The following is a 20,349-nucleotide window of genomic DNA, read 5'->3' on the forward strand; positions in this document are numbered from 1 at the left end:
TATCCTCCAAGAGAAGGTGATTTTGCCTCGCATATCTGCAAGTATAAGATACACTGTCAGGATGAAGCGTTGGTCTGTCACTCCCTAAAACCCTTTGAAAATAGGCTCAAGAAACACATTATTTATTTTACCATTTAAAGATATAAAGTTATAAAAAACACACAAGAATTGATTATTTGTCACCTATTTTATTAATTGCCAACAAATTTAATAATCAATAAATCTGTTTGAGTGAGAAAAAAAAGTGAAAATTCTTTGATTCCAGCTCCTTAACTTTGAATATTTTCTGGTTTTCTTACTTCTCTATGACAGCAAAACCTGAATATATTTGAGATGTGGACAAAACAAGACATTTTAAGGATGTCATCTTGGGCTTTTGGAAACACTGATTAATGCTTTTCACCATTTTGTGACATTTAAGACCAAATAACTAATCAATTAATTGATAAAAAAATAACTGAAAGAGTAATTGACAATGAAAATATGTGTTGTTTACAAATCACAGTTAATCTAATTTACAGTACATAGCAAAACAACATTTGACCTGCAGTTGTCAACCTCTCTAATCTATTACTACCACGTCAGTAGTCTCTTTACACTGCCTGTTCAAGACGGGAATATTGCGCTGTTATACGGCCTAGTCGTTCTGTTTATAAGATAAGATCGCTGAACAGGGGGACAGGCATTGGAGGTAATAACCGTGCCGAAACGATGTCTGTAAACAGGACAACCTGCAGGGCGAGCGTGAAGTTTTGACGATGCCACGGGAGATTTAAAAAGCAGCTGATTGCAGTTAGCGGCTAACTCAAAGATAAAGAACAGTCGCCAGAAATGTCTGCAAATTGGGAAACCAATGAGATTCAAGAGCTCCTTACCCTCAGAGCAAAGGAGATCAGTCGCCATATAACAGGGATGGTAAAGGATTGTTATTGCCATGTTAATGCCATTGTTATTGTTTATAAAATACTGTGATGCATAAAGTATATGTCACACTAGAGGCCTATGCTTTTGTGTCAGACCCGTCGCGCCTTTCTTGGTTCCGCGATGCTGCAGTTGCTTGGTTCTGTGTAAAAATGTAAAAAAGATGAGACTTAGTTGCAGCTCTTTAGGGTGATCTCTGTGTAAAAAGGGCCTATTTTTCATCTGAAACAGCATGTGAATACTGTGGGTATTGTTTGAAAATGTTTTGATGCCACAGTCGATACCGATAGCGCCGTTTTAGTACTGATACCAAAGCTGCAATATCTTCAAGAAATATCAACATTATTGGCAATAAAACATTATCCTACACTATTAAACCTCTTTTCATTGCATCAAATCAATATGCGGTGATTTTTCTTTCTCAACGCCACTTAACAAAAGAAGTTCTCACGAGCTTCTTTCTCGTGAAGGATATACAGACTGATATTGGCAAAAATCTGAATTAAGTCAGGAACAATACCGTTGAAGAATAGGTTAAGAGGAGTATGACCTTCACCAGGCATTCAGTGGCAACTTTTGGTACTTGACTGGTTTCAATAACCGGTGCTAAGGACACATTTGCAGTTGAAATGCTTTTTATATTTTGAGGTTTGCAGGAAATATCAGGAAGAGGATAGAAATGAGAATAGAAGACCGACACTATATATTGGCCTTATTCTGAGGGATTGCTCCCCGGTACACCTCTCTTTCTCGCGACTCTTTAATGGGGCCGGCTCTCTGCCAAGGTCCACTGGCAGGCCCCCTCAGAGGTGCCCCCAAACACACACACACACACACACACACACACACACACACACACACATTTAGATAGCACAATTCTCTTGTATAATTCTGGTTATGCAATGGTGGGTGAATGGCCACCCCACATTGTGCGCTGAGGCAGAGACAGAATTGGAGGTGGGGGGGTTGGTGGTGGTTACTGGTTGGGAAAGTTGAGGTGAAGAGGAGGAAGAGGGGGCAGATTTGTCAGAAATACACCAACAGATATTTAGCTTTAGAGAGACATTGTCTTGGAGCTGGATGATGGTATATATCGTTGGGGATGTGTTGTTTTTGTCCTCTAGAGAGCTCTGGTTTTTCCTCCAAAGATGATGATACCACCTTAACAGAGGCTTTTCAAACCAATCCAGAAACTGTCCTTTTGGTGAAAAACATCTCCCTTAGAGTCTCAGAGTCAAAGGGGAACAGGACTACTGGCGTGTTGTCTGTTTGTTCCACAACTGTCTCCCCTTTGGGGACTTTAACTGGCGGTAAGAAGATACTGCACCCATGGGAACCGATTTTCCCTCGGGGATGGTGACACAGTGAGGCAGACAGTTATTACACACTATCTGTGTGTGTGTGTTTGTGCACGCTGGCTGATCATGTACATGATGTACAGCACAGAGGCAGGGTCGGGGATCAGTGTACCTGGGGCGGGCCTTGTCTTTGTCTGATAGTGAGGTCATTACATCCGCCCCAAATCTCTCACTCTCTGTCTCCCTCTCCCTTTCCTCCTGGGCTAGCGTACAGTTTACCCACAAACCCCTCTGTTTCTCCATATTGAGAGACGGTGCCAGAACCAAAGCTATAGGCCTGTCTGTGAACACACCACCAACACCAAACTAAAGACCGACTAAAGACTACATAAACAAGATTATAAAATCTGACCAGACTTTTGATGCCAGTTTGTTATTAAAGGGAAAAATAATGAGATTTGATACCCGTCCCTGTTTGCAGCATCCATCAGAGGCTCACACTCTCGGCACCGCTTTCATTCACAACATGTTACAAGGACAGTTGACAAAGGTGTCTTGCTTTTTAGTGGAGGTACAAGGACTTTGATATTCATTCAGGAAAAAAAGGGAAAATAAATTTAGATGGCATTGCCACAGTAATAATACAGTGGTGGAATATTCACGTAGAAAGACAGGAGCAATATGAAATGGAGAAAAGAGACATTTTTCTGGCAGCTAAAGAGCTAGGTGTTTTCTCAGGGGTTGGTAGAGTTAAAAGGAGAGTGAATGTTGGACTGATATTAATCAGGTGGCGGAAACACGCCTCCAAATGAATGCTTATGTTGCTCTGTGTCTGCTGGATCTGTCAATGACCTTAACGACTTCATAAGCCTGTGAACTGTGGTGGCTGTGTGTCGGTTAGCTTACTGAACAATTTTTATCTCTTTAAGGAATACTTCACCCCACCAAATGACTATTTGTGTATGAATAAGGCTACTCACCATGTTCACCAGTTACCTCGCTGAGCACGGGAGCTCCTGATCTGTCACTGCCTTGATCGTTAGTTTGTTTTTGTGACTTTGCTAAATCTTAACTAGCCCTTTAAAACACCAGTGTTGCCCAAAAACCCAACCAAACTACCAATTGAAGTAGTGTTGGATCATCAGCTCCCCTGATCAGTGAGGTAAAATTAAAGTTTTTGTTTCGTTAACAGATGTTTTGATATAGATTTCTGTTGTTATACGTGGCCCCCTTTTACTGCAATTCAGCAAAGATTTTCTAAGATTTTGGATTCTTTGTCCACAAGAAGCATGTGAGAAAAAAAAGTTTTCTTTATGAATTAAATGTTACACGGCATGAGTTAAAAAGGATTTATTACTTCTGCGTCAAATTGACGCCGTACCTACACCGTAGCCTGACATGCACCTCCCCAAAAATGTAACTACGTGTTACGGTGATGTAGACCTCCTATTTTTGTAAGCTGAAAACCATTTCCCAAACAAATCTTTTATTAACTTTTATTTCACAGATAAGAAACCAATAAATTGTGAGGACAATAAAGCCTCCACAAAAATATCATTTTAAGTCTTGTGTGTGATTTATCCTGGCTTCATATGACTTGTGTGTGATTTATCCTGGCTTCATATGAGCAGAGGAAATCTCCGCTATTTGCTAGGCTAATTCCTACAATGTAAAATGCCATAGGCTTGTGCTAATAACATTAGCATGTTGTATTTGTTTGGAAAACAAATAGTATAGTTTAGTATAAGACAGTCTTTTTGTCAGTGAACCTTGTGAGTTGTATTAGAGCTGAATTATGTAGCGTTACCTTTGTTAAATGCTGCTGTTGTCCCTGGCTTTATATGAGTAGTGGAAAAGTTTGCTAGCTGCTAGGCTAATTTAGACAATGTAAAATGCCATAGGCTTGTGCTAAAAACACTAGCATGTTGTATTCGTGGGGAAAATGTGTCCAGATAAAGACAAGTGTTTGTCTGTGAATGCTGCGAGTTATAGTGAAGCTGATTTGTGTATTTGTGTTTGAAATTGTCTCTATTAAGCCATGTTTAATGTTTGTTTAATGTGTGTTTTCAATCAACTTAACTTTACAGCACTTCACTTCACTTCACTTCACTTCACTTCACTTCACTTCAGAGAAGCCCTGACACGGACTAGTGTTTTCGAGGTGTAATTGCAGAGTGACACAGACACACCACCTCACAAGTATAAATGCTCACAATGACGTAGGCCACATGCGTAGGCTCTGCATGGAGCTGACACACAAGTTTAAGTCCCACTTAATAATATACAGATGGCCATCCAGGGGGGTGAAGTGTTCCTCTAAACTGGACTTGATGCTTGATAAACAGGTCTGCGTTCACTTCCTGACCTAACCTCTCATCTGCAGTTTGATATTAATGGCAGCCACTGAGCTCACTGAGAGCTTCAAGTGAGTCTTTCCCCTGCGTGTTTACATTCGGTAAACTGTCCGTTTATATGAAGGCGGCCGAAACAGAGAGGAGCTCAAGGAGGCTTGCCGGCCCCTGTCCTCCGCCGGTGTGACACACAAGTGGATTTTTATGTGCTTCGTAAACATGTTTTATGCAGCTCGAGAAACAGTGCCTCAGATGTCTCGGGACTCATGTAAAATGCTCCAGCTGGCAGCTCCGCAGCATTCAGATTAATATTAAACAGGAGTATGGGAGAGTTCATAAGTTTGGGAAGGTGGAGGGAGAAATTGAAAGATGACTTGTTTCAAACTCCAAGGAAAACAGACTAACTTTTACCTCTTTTTAAGCTGCAGTTTTGGCATAAAATTCCTTGGATGCGGGTCAAAACCTTAATGAGTGGAAGTGAATTCATGACAGCAAGTTATTGGCAGGATTAGCCTCAACGGGGTTAGTCGAGTTCACGTTGTAAACGGTTTCAGGATGGTGTTTATGTGGGAACAGGAAAGTCCTTATTAAGCTGTTGTCGTGACGCAGCAGCAGGTAGCAGATCCGGCACGGCGAAGGTGTCAAACCAGTTGATGACATGTCACACAGCCAATTCGATGATGCCAGGAATCTGTAAACAGAATAAAACGTTATGACAGATTTAACAGTCTGTCAGTGAGGTGTTAACATCAATCAGTAGGCGATCATGAAGACGGTGAGTAATGTGCTTCATGAACGAGGGGAAGAATGACTAAATCCTGTTGTAATGAAAATGTCAAGATAACACAGATGATGACTTCATGTGCGAAAGTACAGTACGTACAGGAGAATAAACGAGGGAGAGGCGCTTCAAACGTAGCTTTCATTTCGTTCTCCGGGCTGCACAAGCTTCCAATCAGATGACGCATAGCCACGTTGAAAACTTTGATTTTATTTTAGTTGAATGTAAATAATGTCTTGGCACACACGCCGGCTCTGAGAGGCAGCGAGGAAGGAGAGAAGGAAAAAAAAGGGGCGACCACATATAAGAAAATCCATGGGAGAAAAGTATGCCTTTATCTTTTAATAAACCGTAAAGCCAGGAGGCAACATGAAATTACAGCATAATAGCAGTGGAGAGTCTTCTGAAGACTTAATTGCCTTAATTATAGCAGTGCGGAGAGAAAGAGAGAGAGAGAGGAAAGGAAAGCATGAAGAGGAGGAGGAGGAGAGAAAGGAGGGAAGCAGAGGAGAAGAAAGCAGGAGTGATGTGATAGAGGAGCTAGTGCGTGAGCCAGATGTTGCAGGTGTAATCCAGGTGTGTCTGCATGTGAGCACATAACCTTGTGTTCCTTGTGCATATTTAACGAGTGTTTGCTCATATTTACACATGCATTGTTTTCTGCCTGCATGTGTTGGCGTGTTAATATGAGAAGCCTCGGTCCATGCGAATGATGAAGTGAGCGCTACGCTGAGAAAAAGTCTCTTTCCAGACGAGTGAGAATTTCTCTCCCTCAGATCTTACAAGCTGGCAGGCTTACTTTGGGATGCTAAACATAGCTTTCATTTTCCTCCGTGTCTAGACTGGGTTCTCAGTACTTTCTGCTGCGGTTTCTGTTCACTCAGGGAAGATTGTACCCTAATTCTCATGCCTCCGAGCCAGCGGGAAGTTTGTTTAGCCAGCAGTATTGTGAAGTACCTGTGAAACTGCCCCCAGAGCGCAGTTCAGGTTGAGAGTTTGAGCATGGATGAGTGATCAAGCACTCACGTCGGCAACTAGAGATCACGTTTCAGCTTGGAGAAAAATATTAGCAGTGCATTTATTGTAGGAGCCCAAGTTTAGACTACTATATGTCGGCTTCTCCTATTTCTATCTACCTTGATTTATTGTCGGAGGGATGTTATATAAATTTCAGGTCTTCTAAACTCCCACTTGCCAAATCTGTCTTTGCACACTAATAGCTGAACAGTGACAAGGTTTCTGATTCTTAGAACATGACTGACTAATCAAGGACAACAGATGGGGATGTTTCAGTTATTAGTGTTTATTATTGGAGCACTTTTTATAGATTTTCTAGTTCTTGATTACCTGTTCGTCTCCAGTTGGTAAAGCACTTAGACCGGTTTCTCAAGTAAAAGTGCCAATACGAGAAAGACATACACAAACTTAAAGTCGTGCATTCAGAATCCCACTGAAGTAAGAAAGCAAATTGTATTTAAAGGGACAGTTCACACTAAAATCAAAAATGCGTATTTTTCCTCTTACCTGTTGTGCTGTTTATCAGTCTAGATTGTTTTGGTTTGAGTTGACGACTGTTGGAGATTTCGGCTGTTAAGATGTCTTCCCTTTTTTGAATATAATGCAACTAGATGGAACTCGGCTTGTGGTGCTCAAAGCGACAAAAATTACATTTGAAAAACTCAACAGCAATGTCTCTTTACAGAAATCATGACCTGGTTACTGATAATCCACAGACTTCCACTTGTTGTGAGCAGTTTCATGTAGGAGCTATTTTCTCTCTACCCAACTACACCCGCGAACCGTATCAACACACAGAAGGAACTGTGCATCTACTCACGGACGAGAGGCTCGTGCTCGTAACGGCATGAGTTACGAGTTTCTTCTGTGTGGTGTTACAGTTGGTGGTGTGGTTTAGTAGACAGAAAATAGTTCCTACATGAAACTGCTCACAACAAGGTCTGTGGTTAAATGGCTGCAGCGAATAATATGTCATGTATTATACATGATATTATTAGATTGATACATGATATTATTAGATTGATACTGATGCATTAATTTGCATCTAGCATTTTACCGTTGGGTCAAAGTCCTGCTCCACAAAGTCATGTATTTATTTTTTGGATAGTTAATACGTTTTTGTCATATATTTTGGGCCTCTAAAAGTTACAAACCACCTGAGAAGTAAAGAGGGGAACTGTGTCAATGATGTAACTGCTAACAAAGGACCCAAACTAGATGCTGCTTTTTGTCCCAAGCTGAGGAGGCTGTGAATCACTGGTTTAAAATGTTAACAATGTGTTGAATGTTACAAGCATATCATATATTTTTCTCCTTATCTGTAAAGTAACCAGTAACCACAGCTGTCAGGTAAATATTGTGAAAATTAAAGTGGCATAAAATGGCAGTACTCAAAGACAAAGTAGCACTAACCAGTATTGAACTTGAATAAATGTATTTAGTTGCCCTCCATCAAAGCTTACCCTTTATAAGAGTTGCAGGCGTACTGTATACAGCTCAAATCTTATTAACTTCTACGGCCCAAACTCTTCTGTGCGCTCTGATGGCTGAAAAAGCAACACTTGATTTTCTCTCCGAGTTGGGTCTTTATGTTGTATTTGCCCTTGAAATATTGGATTCCTAAAACGATAACATCTGCACGTCTTGATCTCATCTTTAATCATGAATGAGACGATGAGAATGTCATCTCGCATCGACTTCACCCCCGCTAAGCTTAATGAAGAGACGCTCTTGAAATTGCTGTTAGATCTCAATGAAACTGATGAATGAAAGCTTCCAGCCTGTTACTCATCTTTTTTTTTAAGTTTTCAGAAGAGGACTGAATGCTGTCTCAAATTCCTTTCACCGTATCTCCTTACACAGGAGCTCTGCCACTTGACATTCTATAGCCGGTGTAAGTCAGTGAAGTAAACAGTGTTTCCTCACTAAAGTATTAAGTTTTTAGCAACATGAACAAAGTCCTGAGAGGGATTATTTTATATTGCTACAGTCTCAAAGCGAGATCCTTCCTTTGGTGTCCGAGGTTGTAGTTTTTTTATGGGGTCGGGAAGGAGATGTGTCATGTTTTTTAAGAGAGCCAGTTTGCCTGTGGGTGCATTTTTGTTGTCGTCAGGCAAGTCCCTGCACTGCAGCGCAGGCCTGCCCGAGTGGAGATTCTTTAGGAGGGAGATCTCTTTCTTCTCAAAGCGTCTTACCAAGAGCTATTAATTATTAACTGGGAGAGCTAACATCAAAGGAGCAGACTTGTGCTGAATTAAATGGGGGCTGGAGCCTGGCAGTGTGGAGCTGAGAGAAAAACTGGGTGAGAGGGAAAAGCCGAGCGAGATTTCGCTCCGCTTCGCTTTTGAACTTTCCAAGTACAAAAAAAAAAAAAAAAGTGAAAGAAGAAAGAAAAGAGCGATGTTAGTTTATGTAAAGGAGGGAGGACGAAAGAGAAAGTTGGAAGAGCTTGTATTTATGGCGCGTCGCTGTTTTAATGTTTCGCTGTTTGACAAGGCTTTCATACACTGCTGGGAAAGATCGAATCAGTTTGCGGGGTTAATTAGTCCTTAATGAGCGATGAAAGTCAGATTCATAAACATCTTGTCTGTGGATTAAACCGAGGGGAAATGTAATTGAGACGTGCCTCACACACTTCAGAGTCATGATGTGTTTATGTTTTCCTCAAGCTGATTTAAAGTTGAATTCCCAGAGTGTGGTACAAATGCCACCTTTTATATCAAAGGCCTTTTGTGAGCTAACTTCTTTTTTTCCTCCTGCTGTGACTTGTCTGTGCTGCAGCAATCCCACCAAAGGTACCTGCAGTGAAGAAGACCCACACGTGTGTTACTAGAAAAAAAAAATCAAACACTGTCCATATTTAGTGTCCTTATTGACTCGGTTATTGATTCTGGAGAATGCAAATACCTCTGGTTCTCTTCTTGCTTTGGCGGAAAAAGAAGCCAGCTGCTTTAAACAATAGCAGGCTGCCATGTATATTGAGTGGACGCATTGGTAAAGAATTACTTTAGCTACACATGCTACTTCTTGGACAGCTATATTTAATCATTAACCTCCTTCTAAAGACTCGTGGTGCATGCAGGGAGCGGGGAAAATAATATAACAATACTATGGGAAAGGAAAACGGTCGCAAAACTGAATCATATTCTACTTGATGCCACTTGATCAGCTACAGGAGTATAGGAAATAAGCCCTTTGACATGAGGTTTAAAGGGATAGTTCACCCCAAAACAAAATACATATTATCCTCTTACCTGTAGTGCTATTTATCAGTCTAATTGTTTTGGTGTGAGTTGCCGAGTGATGGAGATGTTGGCTGTGGAGATGTCTGCCTTCACTTGGATATAATGAAACTAGATGGCACTTGACTTGTGGTACTCAAAACGCCAAAACCCTAACCCTAACCCTTAAGATAATCCACAGACCTTTCCGTTTCATGGAGGAACTATTTTCTCTCTACCAAACTACACCTGCGAACCGTATCACCACACAGAAGGAACAGTGCATCTACTCATGGATGAGAAGCTTGTGTTTGTGGCACTGTGCGATGTAAACAATAATGGCGTCCTCCTTGGCTGAGTTGTAATGTTAGCTAACTCAGTGGTGCTAGGTGAGTTAGCAGTACATGCAGGCTTCCTTCTGTGGGGTGATATGATTGGCGGATGTAGTTCTGTAGAAAGAAAATAGTTCCTACATGAGTCTTTCTACAACAAGGTCTGCAGCAAGCCCAGTGTGGTCTAATTCCATTATATTCAAGATAAGGCGGACATATCTGCAGCTGATATCTCCAACACTCACACCAAAACTATGATTTTAGGGTGAACTGTCCCTTTAAAGCAGCAGGAAACAACTAACTATAGCTGCAAAGTTGCCCAATCATCTTTGCTTGAACTGCAGGTAAATAATTTGATACATCAGGTCTTGCTAAACAAACTGTTTTGACAAAGAGGAATAGTAGTTACAAGTGGTGCTGAAATTATTTGTCAATTGACACAAAAGTAATTGATAATAATTTAGATGAGGTCTTTTATTTTTAAAGTAAATTCGACATTTGGTGTTTTATATAATTAAGAATTGAGAATCTTTGGGTTTTGGGCCGTTGGTCAGTCAAACCAAGACCTCACTTTGAGCTCACAGGACTTAGGGTGGCTATTTGATTTCAGTTTACGCACCCAAACAATCAACAGATTAATAGATAATAAAGTTGCAGCACTCATCACAAATTACAACTAAGAAGCAAGGTCATTACAGACACACGGATGACTGACAAATCAAAGGAAGGTAGTAGTTAATATAAAGAGAAACAGATGCTTTCATACCAAGGACAAACGGCCACTGAATGTATGCAAGTATGAAAAGGATGTCAGTCATATGCTGTGACCTTCACAGCCACAAGAGCCCATTGAAAGTTTTTCAGCTAGCACATTTTGGACTGATATGTTAGCTCTTGTTCACACATACACGGGGACATTTGAAAACATAGCTTTTTCTTTGTGTTTTGGTCTTTTGTCCACGTGCAAACTGCGTTTTAGGTCACTGAAAACTGACCTTTTGTAGAACTCGGTCCAGGATTTCAGAAACTCTGTTTTCAGTGTTGCTGTGTAGCATAGGTGTAGATTTCATGGGGGACGCAGGGGACATATTTAGAACATGTGCATCTGCTTCCCCAATAAACACATGAAATTAGCAGGCAAAATTTAACAGATTTGCACCAAAAATTGATGTAGAAAGGGTAGATTTATGCATAAAAATGACCAGAATGAAGGAAATTAGGTGTTTGATGATGAAGATTTTCTGGCAGAGCACCCAAAACCCCCAATTTCATATGTGCTCCCCCAAATTGTTGGAATGGAATATACACTCCTGATGTGTAGACAGGGAAAACTTGGCTTGGAACATCAGAGTGTGCGCTGTTATCTCTTTTGTGAGGCGTCACAGATGAGGCGACATTTTGTGCAATGGCTGACATGGACAAAATAGTGCTGGCTCTAACATTTCTAACAGGACTTCTTACACGTTTACACATAAAAGTACAGTTACTCTTCCACTATGTTAAGGAACAGAGGTGTCAGAATGTGCCACAGAGGTCTCTGCTCTAGTGTAATGGCTTATTTCAGACCTCTGATTGGCCAACATCTTCCTCTTACTCTTCTTCGCATGGCTTTAGGGTTAGGGTTACATCTTCGCTTGTTGGTTTGGCATGTTAACAGAGCTTCAGTTGTGTTTTGCGTTTTCATTGGGCAGATTTTTTTATATAACTGTTTGTGTGGATGGCAGTTTTTTTGGAGAACAAAGGAGGGAAAAACCCTGTTTTCTAAAATACCCACGTCCGTTTGGACCAGGCTTTAGACAGCGCTCTGCACCACCATAATCAAAACACCAAATGACGGAGTAACATTTGGATGCTGCTCATCCCTGCAGTAGAGTTCCTCACACTTGGAGGATCGATGCCAAGGGGCAGGGAAGCTGTCCTGGTGGCTAATGGGGGAGTTTTTCTGTATACTCTTTGGTATATCACAGGTTAACAAGTGTTTGCAGTGGTGATTTGGTCAGTTTTAAAATCCCTTCCTTTCTTCCTGTTTGAGCAAAAGATGCATAAACTTGCTCAACATCCCATCGCTGAATGTTGTTACCTCAGAAATCATCGTGATGTGTTGTGAAAAGAGTTATTGCGCCTCCCCCGCACATACCACTTCTCCCCATCTCCCTCTCTCTGTGTCCTCTGTAAGTGCCTGCTGACTGCAGCGATGACACTCTCCAGCCACTCGGCAGCAGAGTCACAGCACTGTACATTGTCACTTTGATCTTCATCCCCCCCTCCTTCTCCCCTCCAGTTATGAAGAGCGCTGGCAAGAACCCAAGGGCACTTGATAATACCAGGATATGATCCCAGCCGCGCTATTTTAGATCATGTAGTGCAGACATGAAAACGTTGTCTAAATAGGGCGCCGTGAATCAAGAGGGGGGGGGGGGGGGGGGGGGGGGGGGGGGGCAGAGGCAGGAGTTAAGATAAAGGAACTTTTTTTTTTCCCAGACGAGAGGAAGCCAATTTGGATTCTGCGAGGAGATACTTGGGGTTCTGCAGATCCAAGCGTTTCCTTTATCTTTTGCCTTTAGCAGAAGTCTTCAAAAGACCTCTGTGCTGTGACTTTCCTTGCTCTCAGATGAAAGGAGCTCACATTTTTAGCAGTTGGAAATCCTTGATAACTTTATTCAACTTTCCTGAGCGTGCACGGCAGGATTCGGCTCAAATTCAGCTGCAGAGTTGCATCACATGGAGCCAAGCATGCATTAGTTCTTGACACGGGATGCAGCGCTCTTAGTATCTGTCGTATTATCAGGGTAATGCGGTGCAGATTTACTTTGAGTGATGTCATGATGAGTTCAGAGAAGTGGAGACAGAGACCACATGAGCGTCTTAGCAAATGTTATCAATGGCTTGTATTGGTTTTCTGTCTCTTTTCTTTCTCATTTGCTCATTCTAGATGATGTGCATGTAACACTCAGGCAGAGAACTCCCTCTAGTGGCCTGAACCTGAACGTGTATGCAGTTGACACACTGATCACACATTCCCTTGGCTTTTTTCTTTGCACTGTTGTTGAATATATCTAATGATTGCTTTTGTTCTGTGTTTACAGGCAAAGAGAGCAGTGCAGCGGGGAGCCACGGCCGTCATCTTTGATGTGTCGGAGAATCCGGATGCCATCGACCAGGTTCGCACACACCTAAAATTACCCAGGCATTCACACACTCACGTTTCCACAACACTGAAACGGTCTAATCTGTATCGCTCTCTCTGTGAAAGCCGCTTCGCTTTTCACTTCTGAAGAAAGCTCAGCAGCATGCCCTGCCCCTCTGACTGGTGGTGTGTGTGTGTGTGTGTGCGCTGTTTGTACAAACAATGATCTTTCTATCTTTAGTTCTGTTCTAAAGCATGTGGATCAGCCGCGCTTATTCAACCATTCTGGGCCTTTGAGCTCTCCAACTTGTGTGTGGAGGAGTGCACGGTGCTCTGAGAGGACTGAAAATGGATATCCAGGTTCAGCTTTCACTAGACCATGACCAAACTCTGTTGAGCTCATAATTGCACAGGTAGCACACATTACCTCATCCCCTGAGACTATGGGTCTGTCTCTGAGTGCACATTTGGGGGAGCACATTGGGCTACAGTAAGAACAAAGTGTATTTCTTGTCACACACAGCCAGACACTCACATTCCTCCTTCTTCTTCTTCTTCCACTCTTTCTTACTCCCATGCTGTTAAGAGGTATAATACACGAGTTGCTCCTCTGGGTGCCTTTGTCGCAAGAATTCTCCTGTGGTATTCATCCTCGCCACACCAGGTCTGGACTTGCAGGTTTTTCTTTTTTTCCCTCCCTCCTCGCCTCCTCTTCTCTGCTGCTGGGTCATAAAGCGCGTAGCTGAGAGATAAAAGGGATTGCGCGCAGACCACATGAAAGGCAGCGCTGGGCGGCTGTGTTAAATTCCCCCGAGAGGCTTTTCCAGTCAGAGCGGCCCGATCAGCAGAGACAGGACCCACAAGGCCGTGGGGCAGGGAGGAGGAGCTTAGGGAGAATTAAGGTCCTTGGGCTGAAATTAGGAGAGAAGCTTTATGAAGTTAATGTACTTGACCTTCTTTTCCTCTCAAAACACATCGAGGTTTTGTTTGGGGAAAACGTAACAGAAATCCAAACTTTTTTCTTTAAAGTTTACTACAGGACTTAAACTTTTTAAAGGTGTATTGTTTGTCTGAGGCGAGATTGAGTCTTGGTGGAGTCATTTCTCAAAGTGGGAGCAACGCAGCAGAATGAAGCGAGAGATCAAACGTTTCAGAGTCTATACTTTGAAACCAGAACATACAGTATTTCACTGGAGAACATGACGGCAGCAGAAGAAATAGAAATGCGAATATCCTCGGTATTTCCCTTGGGCTTTTCAAATTACAGATTCCAACCAGCAGACGAGAGGGGAGAACGGAGAGGGAGAGGAGGAGTAAAGGAGTATGTAAACTGACTCAAAAGCCAGAACATACTCTTCATTGACTGTTTCCCCCGGCTCCTTCTGGCAATGCTGCGACCGCAGTTTCCATGTCTTGAGCCTAGAGGTCATTTTCCTTAGTTGGTAGAAGAGAAGTTCATGCCTTGTACACTCAGACAGTTCACACGCATTAGGGCAGTGGCTCCCAAACTTTTCTCTGAAAGTCCTCTAAAATTTAAACTATGTCTACTTGTGACCTCTCATCAGGCGTTGCTTTTGTTGATCAGTTGTGAGCACTTTAACCACAAAGTGATGTTTAGATTATTGTGAGAAATGAGAAAAATCCAAGTCATGTTAGTAATAAATCGGCTGTGAAGTAAAAGCTCACCCCAGAATCAAAAAGACATATTTTCCCTTTACCTGTAGTGCTGTTTATCAGTCTAGATGGTTTTGGTGTGAGTTGCAGAGTGTTGAAGATATCAGCCTTAGGGATGTCTGCCTTCTCTCCAATATAAAGGAACTAGATGGCACTCGGCTTGTGGTGCTCAGAGTGCCAAAAAATACATTCTGAAAACCTCAGCAGCAACGTCTCTTTTCAGAAATCATGACCCAGTTACTCGAGATAATCCACAGACCTTGTTGTGAGCAGTTTTATGTAGGAACTATTTTCTTTCCCCTATCAAAGTGCAGAAGAGAGCGTGCATCTACTTGTACACTAGAGGCTTGTGCTCGTGACAGTGCGGGATGTAAACCTTAACGGCGTCGTAAAGGCCTGAGCTGTAACATAGTTAGCTCAGTGGTGCTAGCTGAGCTAGCAGTAGATGCACTCTTTCTTCTGCACAGTGATTCGGTTCGCAAGTGTATTTCAGTGGAAAGAAAATAGTGTCTGCAGGAAACTCCTCACAGCAAGGTCTGTGGATTATCTTGAGTAAGCGGGTCATGATTTCTGGAAAGAGACATTACTGTTGAGTTTGAATGTATAGTTTGGTGATAAGTGCACCAGGAGTCAAGTGCCATCTAGTTCCATTATATTGGAGAGAAGGCAGACATCTCCATGGCTCACCAAAACAATCTACACAGATAAATAGCACTACAGGTCGGAGAAAATATATGTATTTTGTTTTCGGGTGAACTGTCCCTTTAACATCGCATGGCTATCACCATCACATTTTAAATAAAAGTGTTCAGCTTTTAAAAGTGAACTCTTTTCCCTCAACATGCAGGATTATTTTTTTTATTATTCTCTAAGTGCCTTTTTGTTTGCAATTGGTTTGGACCTTGACTCCAACTTTGTTCATTGAGTGTGACCCTTTTTTTTTTTTTTAATTTCATTTTGATTCATTTATGCTCAACCATGTTTTTTTTTCTTCCTTTTTTTGTGTTACATGTGAATGTTTAAGCAGTTGTAAGAGATAAAACTATTCAACAGGTTACAAGAGAGTCAGATTTTTCTTTTTACTTTTGTGTTTAAGAACCATCCTTTTCTTGTTTTGTAGATACCAGTACATCACGGTGTGACTTTGACCTAAGCATATCAGGAGTGAATCAGTATCAGTTTTTGAAAGCTGTTTAATTTTTTTTTTTAATTGTTATTTAATGTTCAATTTTTTCAGATAAAACATCCCCTGACATAGGGAATGTTAAAGTTTATATATTAAAAAGCAAAACAATAAGAGGTAAACTATATACCTATGTATATAATCATGAAAAAAACATAAATAAATGAACAAGAAACTAATAATTACAAAGGGGGGTTGCATTTACAACCGAGCAGGTTTAGTTACAGAGGAACACAACAATGGCATTTTGAGTGATATTCCATTATCATACAATCTATTACAACAACCCATTCTATTCCATTAGATCCCCAGATATAGTGTAACTCGAGTCCACCTTAGTGTAACACTGTCCATTTTCAGTTGCAGACTTGCTGTCATTCGTTCTATCATGTTCTACCATTCTGAGTCTCTGCATCCACTAGATCATAGTTTTTGGGATCACATCTTTCCAGTTCACCGTCATCAATTTCTTGGCAGTCAGTAAGAGTATCCTCAGTGTATACCTCTGATCCATGCGATATTTCTTTAGGTGTAACTCCTAACAGAAATATAGGCATTCATTGTGTTTAAATAGAACTTTAAAGCCCAAAAAACAAAAACATACATGCTAATTATTTTCTGCAGACTTGAAAATGGGAACATTTTGAAAAATATAATAAAAAAACAAAAAATTTAGTTGCATACATCTGAATTTTAAAGGAGTACTCCACTGCTTATTAGGCTATTGCACTTCCCCTTGTTTTTTAAACAGACTGGTCAAAATGGAAGCAGCAGAAACTTAAAAAAAACACTGAATCCTTCATTTCCCATAATGCCACAGAAGACATTGTGCTAGTTTTCACAGAATGACATCACATGACAAGTAAACTGAACTTTATCTGTGAAATCAGTGTAACCAAAGGGTCATTATTGACCAGCTCAATACGTATAATTTTGTTATGTTTGAGAACATTTGTGTTTGATGTATTTTTTTTCTCTCCTCTTCTCAGCTCAACCAGGTCGCAGAGGATCCACTGAAGCGGCCGGTGGTTTACGTGAAGGGCAATGACGCCGTTAAGTTGATGAACATCGTCAACAAGCAGAAAGTGGCTCGTGCTCGGATACAACACAGACCACCGAGGGTAAGCGCACATGCCAAAACCCAAAACCACACTCAGTGGAGATGACGTTCATATGTGTGTGAGTGAGTGTGAGACTAATCTAAGGCACATGTGAGGAACATGAGGAAGAGGTGAACATGTTTGTGAGGCCCACGCACCAAACAGTGCTGAGAAGTTTTTTAGATGTGAAGACAAACGAAAATTCCAGCTGTGAAATCTGACCCTTTTCCTTTCTTCTCTGCTCTCTGCTGCCCCGAGGCCGAGGACTTTTTTTCCGCAGCGCTGTGGGAGATTAATATCAGCCATTCAAAGAGCTGTTTGTTTGCTTGGAATATTTGATAAGAGGACCAGCACACTTTGAGGTCAAATAACTTGACATAATGAAAGCCTGAGAGAAAGGACTGTCCGATAAGAGACATTTTTCTGATGGAGAATAAAACAATCTGGCCATTCTGTGGGAGTTCTGAGCAGCTCTTTGGGTGCTGAATTTATTGGAAATGATCACCCTCTTAAGTCAGCCAACTCCTCCATAGAAAAAGCAAAGAAATCAAATCTGCTCTTTTTCTGTTCTTGAACTCTGCAGCAGGGTCGCAACTAATGATTCTCATTATCAATTAGTCCAAGCCTTTTGTGTCATTTAATAATTAATGGTTTAGTTTGTTTAATGGCAAAAAGCAGTGACAGAAAATGCTCAACATGGTTTTCTAGAACCGAAGGTGACATATTCAAATTGCTTTTTTCAACTGACCAACAGTCAAAAACCCAAAGTTATTCAATAATGATATAAAACAGAGACAAACTGCAAACCCTCCCATTTGAGAAACTGGAACCACTTACCATTTTTCATGCTTGAAAAACAACAAAACATTTTCTGTAGATCAGCTTATATGTTAAGACCCTAACACACCAAGCTGAGAGCTAGCAATGACGAAGGCCCCCTGCCACGTTGCCTAACGTCACCATGTCTCATCGAAAAAGTTGCACATGAACACATCGCAAGGCCTACAGCTGACGGCCAACCAACACATACATTCTGTGCCTGCATGAGAGGAAATAACTGTCCACACTAGCAGCGACACTAGTGTGTAATCGTAATTCAAAAGGGAAACCAGAACACTGTCTTGATGCTAGTTAGCCAGTTAGCACTTTAACAACACAATCCAGTGTTGAAAGAACAGAGCAGCTTTGCTGTGCGCCACTGAACAAAAACACTGACAATTACAAAACGTTGCTGCTAAAGAGCCCAGTGGCTAAAGAAAAATAATCTGAATTTATGTAACAAGTTTGTTTTGGTCTCATTGCCTCTTGACTTTAGCTCTTTGTTTACGTTCCTCACTTCTCTTCTTGTGCGCCAAGCTGAACTGCCAATAAGACTGATTTCTTTTACGTATTGGGCTCTGCCGTTACTGATTCAATGTGCTAAACCTGCCGAAAAAGCCAACAGGGGCCAACGAGGGGCAACGGTGCGGGAAACACATACTGACTAGGGCGACAGACGCTCACTGACAGGGGACAGCCCAACATTGATCAGTGGCTGACTGCCAGCTTGGTGTGTCAGGGTATTTAAAGGAACACTTCTGCCCCCCAAATGACCATTAGTATATCATTACTCAGACTGAGTGACTGATACACAAATGGTCATTTTCAGGGGTGAAGTATTCCTTAAATCAACCAATCATTTTTAGCTCCAGTCTGCAGGATGGTCTCATTTGAGAGAGATGCAGCACTTACCTGAGTAAATTACTAAAGTAGTCCTGAAGGGGAAAATGATTCTGAGATGGAAATGAAGTGCATGAATAATGAACCGTGTACTATTTATTCCACCAAGCACCATCAAGTTATGTGTGAAAATCCCATTTTTGATTTAATTGCATAACGATGAGTCGAATGAGTCACATCAGTGAGTGCTCTGATCTGCTGAGGAGCTGACAAGGCTATAATCAAATATCCTGAATAGAAAATGCAACTGTTTTCAGGCAGAATAACCCTGTTAATAACCCCTGTAAACAGCTGGATGTGAAGATTATTTGACAAAATCTGTGTTTCTCTTGCTCTCCTTTTCCCACAGCAGCCCACAGAATATTTTGACATGGGCATCTTCCTGGCTTTCTTCGTGGTGGTGTCGCTGGTGTGCCTCATTCTGCTTATCAAGATCAAACTCAAGCAAAGGAGAAGCCAGGTTAGTATCTCAACACACACTCATCGCTATTAGAACAGAAACAACTTGAGCAACTTTATTTATTAACCGCAGTTTGAGTCACACAGGACTAAAAGTGATGTGTGTCTCTTACACAAAAACACACCCAAATCCATGACGCCGTGCCTTGTTTTTCCAGTCGACTCGACTTCACTTGGAGTTGCAGGCATTGAGTCAGGCGACAGTAGCGCTGCTGTTGATTGATTCCTCTCGTGTGTTGACAAAAAGCTCTCAGTGGAGGCTTATGTCGGGCGCATGAATCAGGATTAGCATTTAATTAACGCAGATGAGAGGTTGGAGCCAAACACAGAAAGATGTCATGACAGAACAGAAAACCTGTAGCGGCATCCGTTAAGACAGGTGTAATCCTGCCAGCACATGTGTGTCTGTGTGTGTGTGTGTCAGACTTGTACTTGCTACATTGTAAGGACCGAAACAGTAACTTACAGAGTGAGGACATTTTTGGAAAGTGAGGACATTTTGGTAGGTTATCACTTAAGACTTGGTTTCAAGGTTTAGGTTAGGATTAGGGGGTAGGGTGGGGTTGGGATTAGGCATTTAGTTGTGATGGTTAAAGTCTGGGTAAAGCAAAATCAGTGATTTATTTCTGATCACATTACATGTTGGAAAATAGTTGTTGAAAACATGAAAAGACTGTGAACTGTCTTGTACTAAACTGTGGATTTAGTGAAACGGTCTGTGACTGTTCTTCTGTGACCAGGGTTTTGGGGGGGGGACTGAAATTATGGCTTGATGATGCACTGGAGCCATCCTTAACATAACCCGTCCCCTACTATATAAACCTACGATACCATTAATGTCACAAAGCATAGCATTGTTCTTATTTGGTTAGCCCACTGGGAAGCTACTTTCCACAAGCTCCCCTAACGCTGTTAGTCTACTAAATACATGAATAAAAATATTTATCAAATGCCACAATCATATGAACTCAAGCAAAAATAGCCGTCACTAACACATTTTTGGGTAGTTAGAATCAGCTACCGTGCCCTGCCTGCTAGCAGCTACTGCTCACTGCTGTGGGTCTGTGCTAACATAAGCTGCTGAACAAGAGGCTGTTGCCGTGCTGCAGCTGTCTCGTTCTTTGGTTAGGAGGGTGCATGCTGTGCTACCGTAGACTACATGTGCT

At 41.6% G+C, this 20,349-nt stretch overlaps 1 protein-coding gene across 2 annotated transcripts in view; it reads left to right on the forward strand.

Annotated features, from left to right (window-relative positions):
* Nucleotides 1-20,349, forward strand: part of znrf3 (zinc and ring finger 3) — an 89,933-nt gene that overhangs the window by 60,796 nt on the left and 8,788 nt on the right. The window contains exons 3-5 of one of the 2 annotated variants that reach the window (XM_050051819.1): nucleotides 13,008-13,082; nucleotides 16,895-17,026; nucleotides 19,074-19,184. In XM_050051819.1, the coding sequence (XP_049907776.1) occupies nucleotides 13,008-13,082; nucleotides 16,895-17,026; nucleotides 19,074-19,184 (318 nt within the window). The remainder of the gene's footprint in view (nucleotides 1-13,007; nucleotides 13,083-16,894; nucleotides 17,027-19,073; nucleotides 19,185-20,349) is intronic. The other variant, XM_050051820.1, reaches the window with a different exon arrangement.

This window comes from Epinephelus moara, chromosome 8, assembly GCF_006386435.1.
Source record: "Epinephelus moara isolate mb chromosome 8, YSFRI_EMoa_1.0, whole genome shotgun sequence".
Taxonomy (NCBI): Eukaryota; Metazoa; Chordata; class Actinopteri; order Perciformes; family Serranidae; genus Epinephelus; species Epinephelus moara.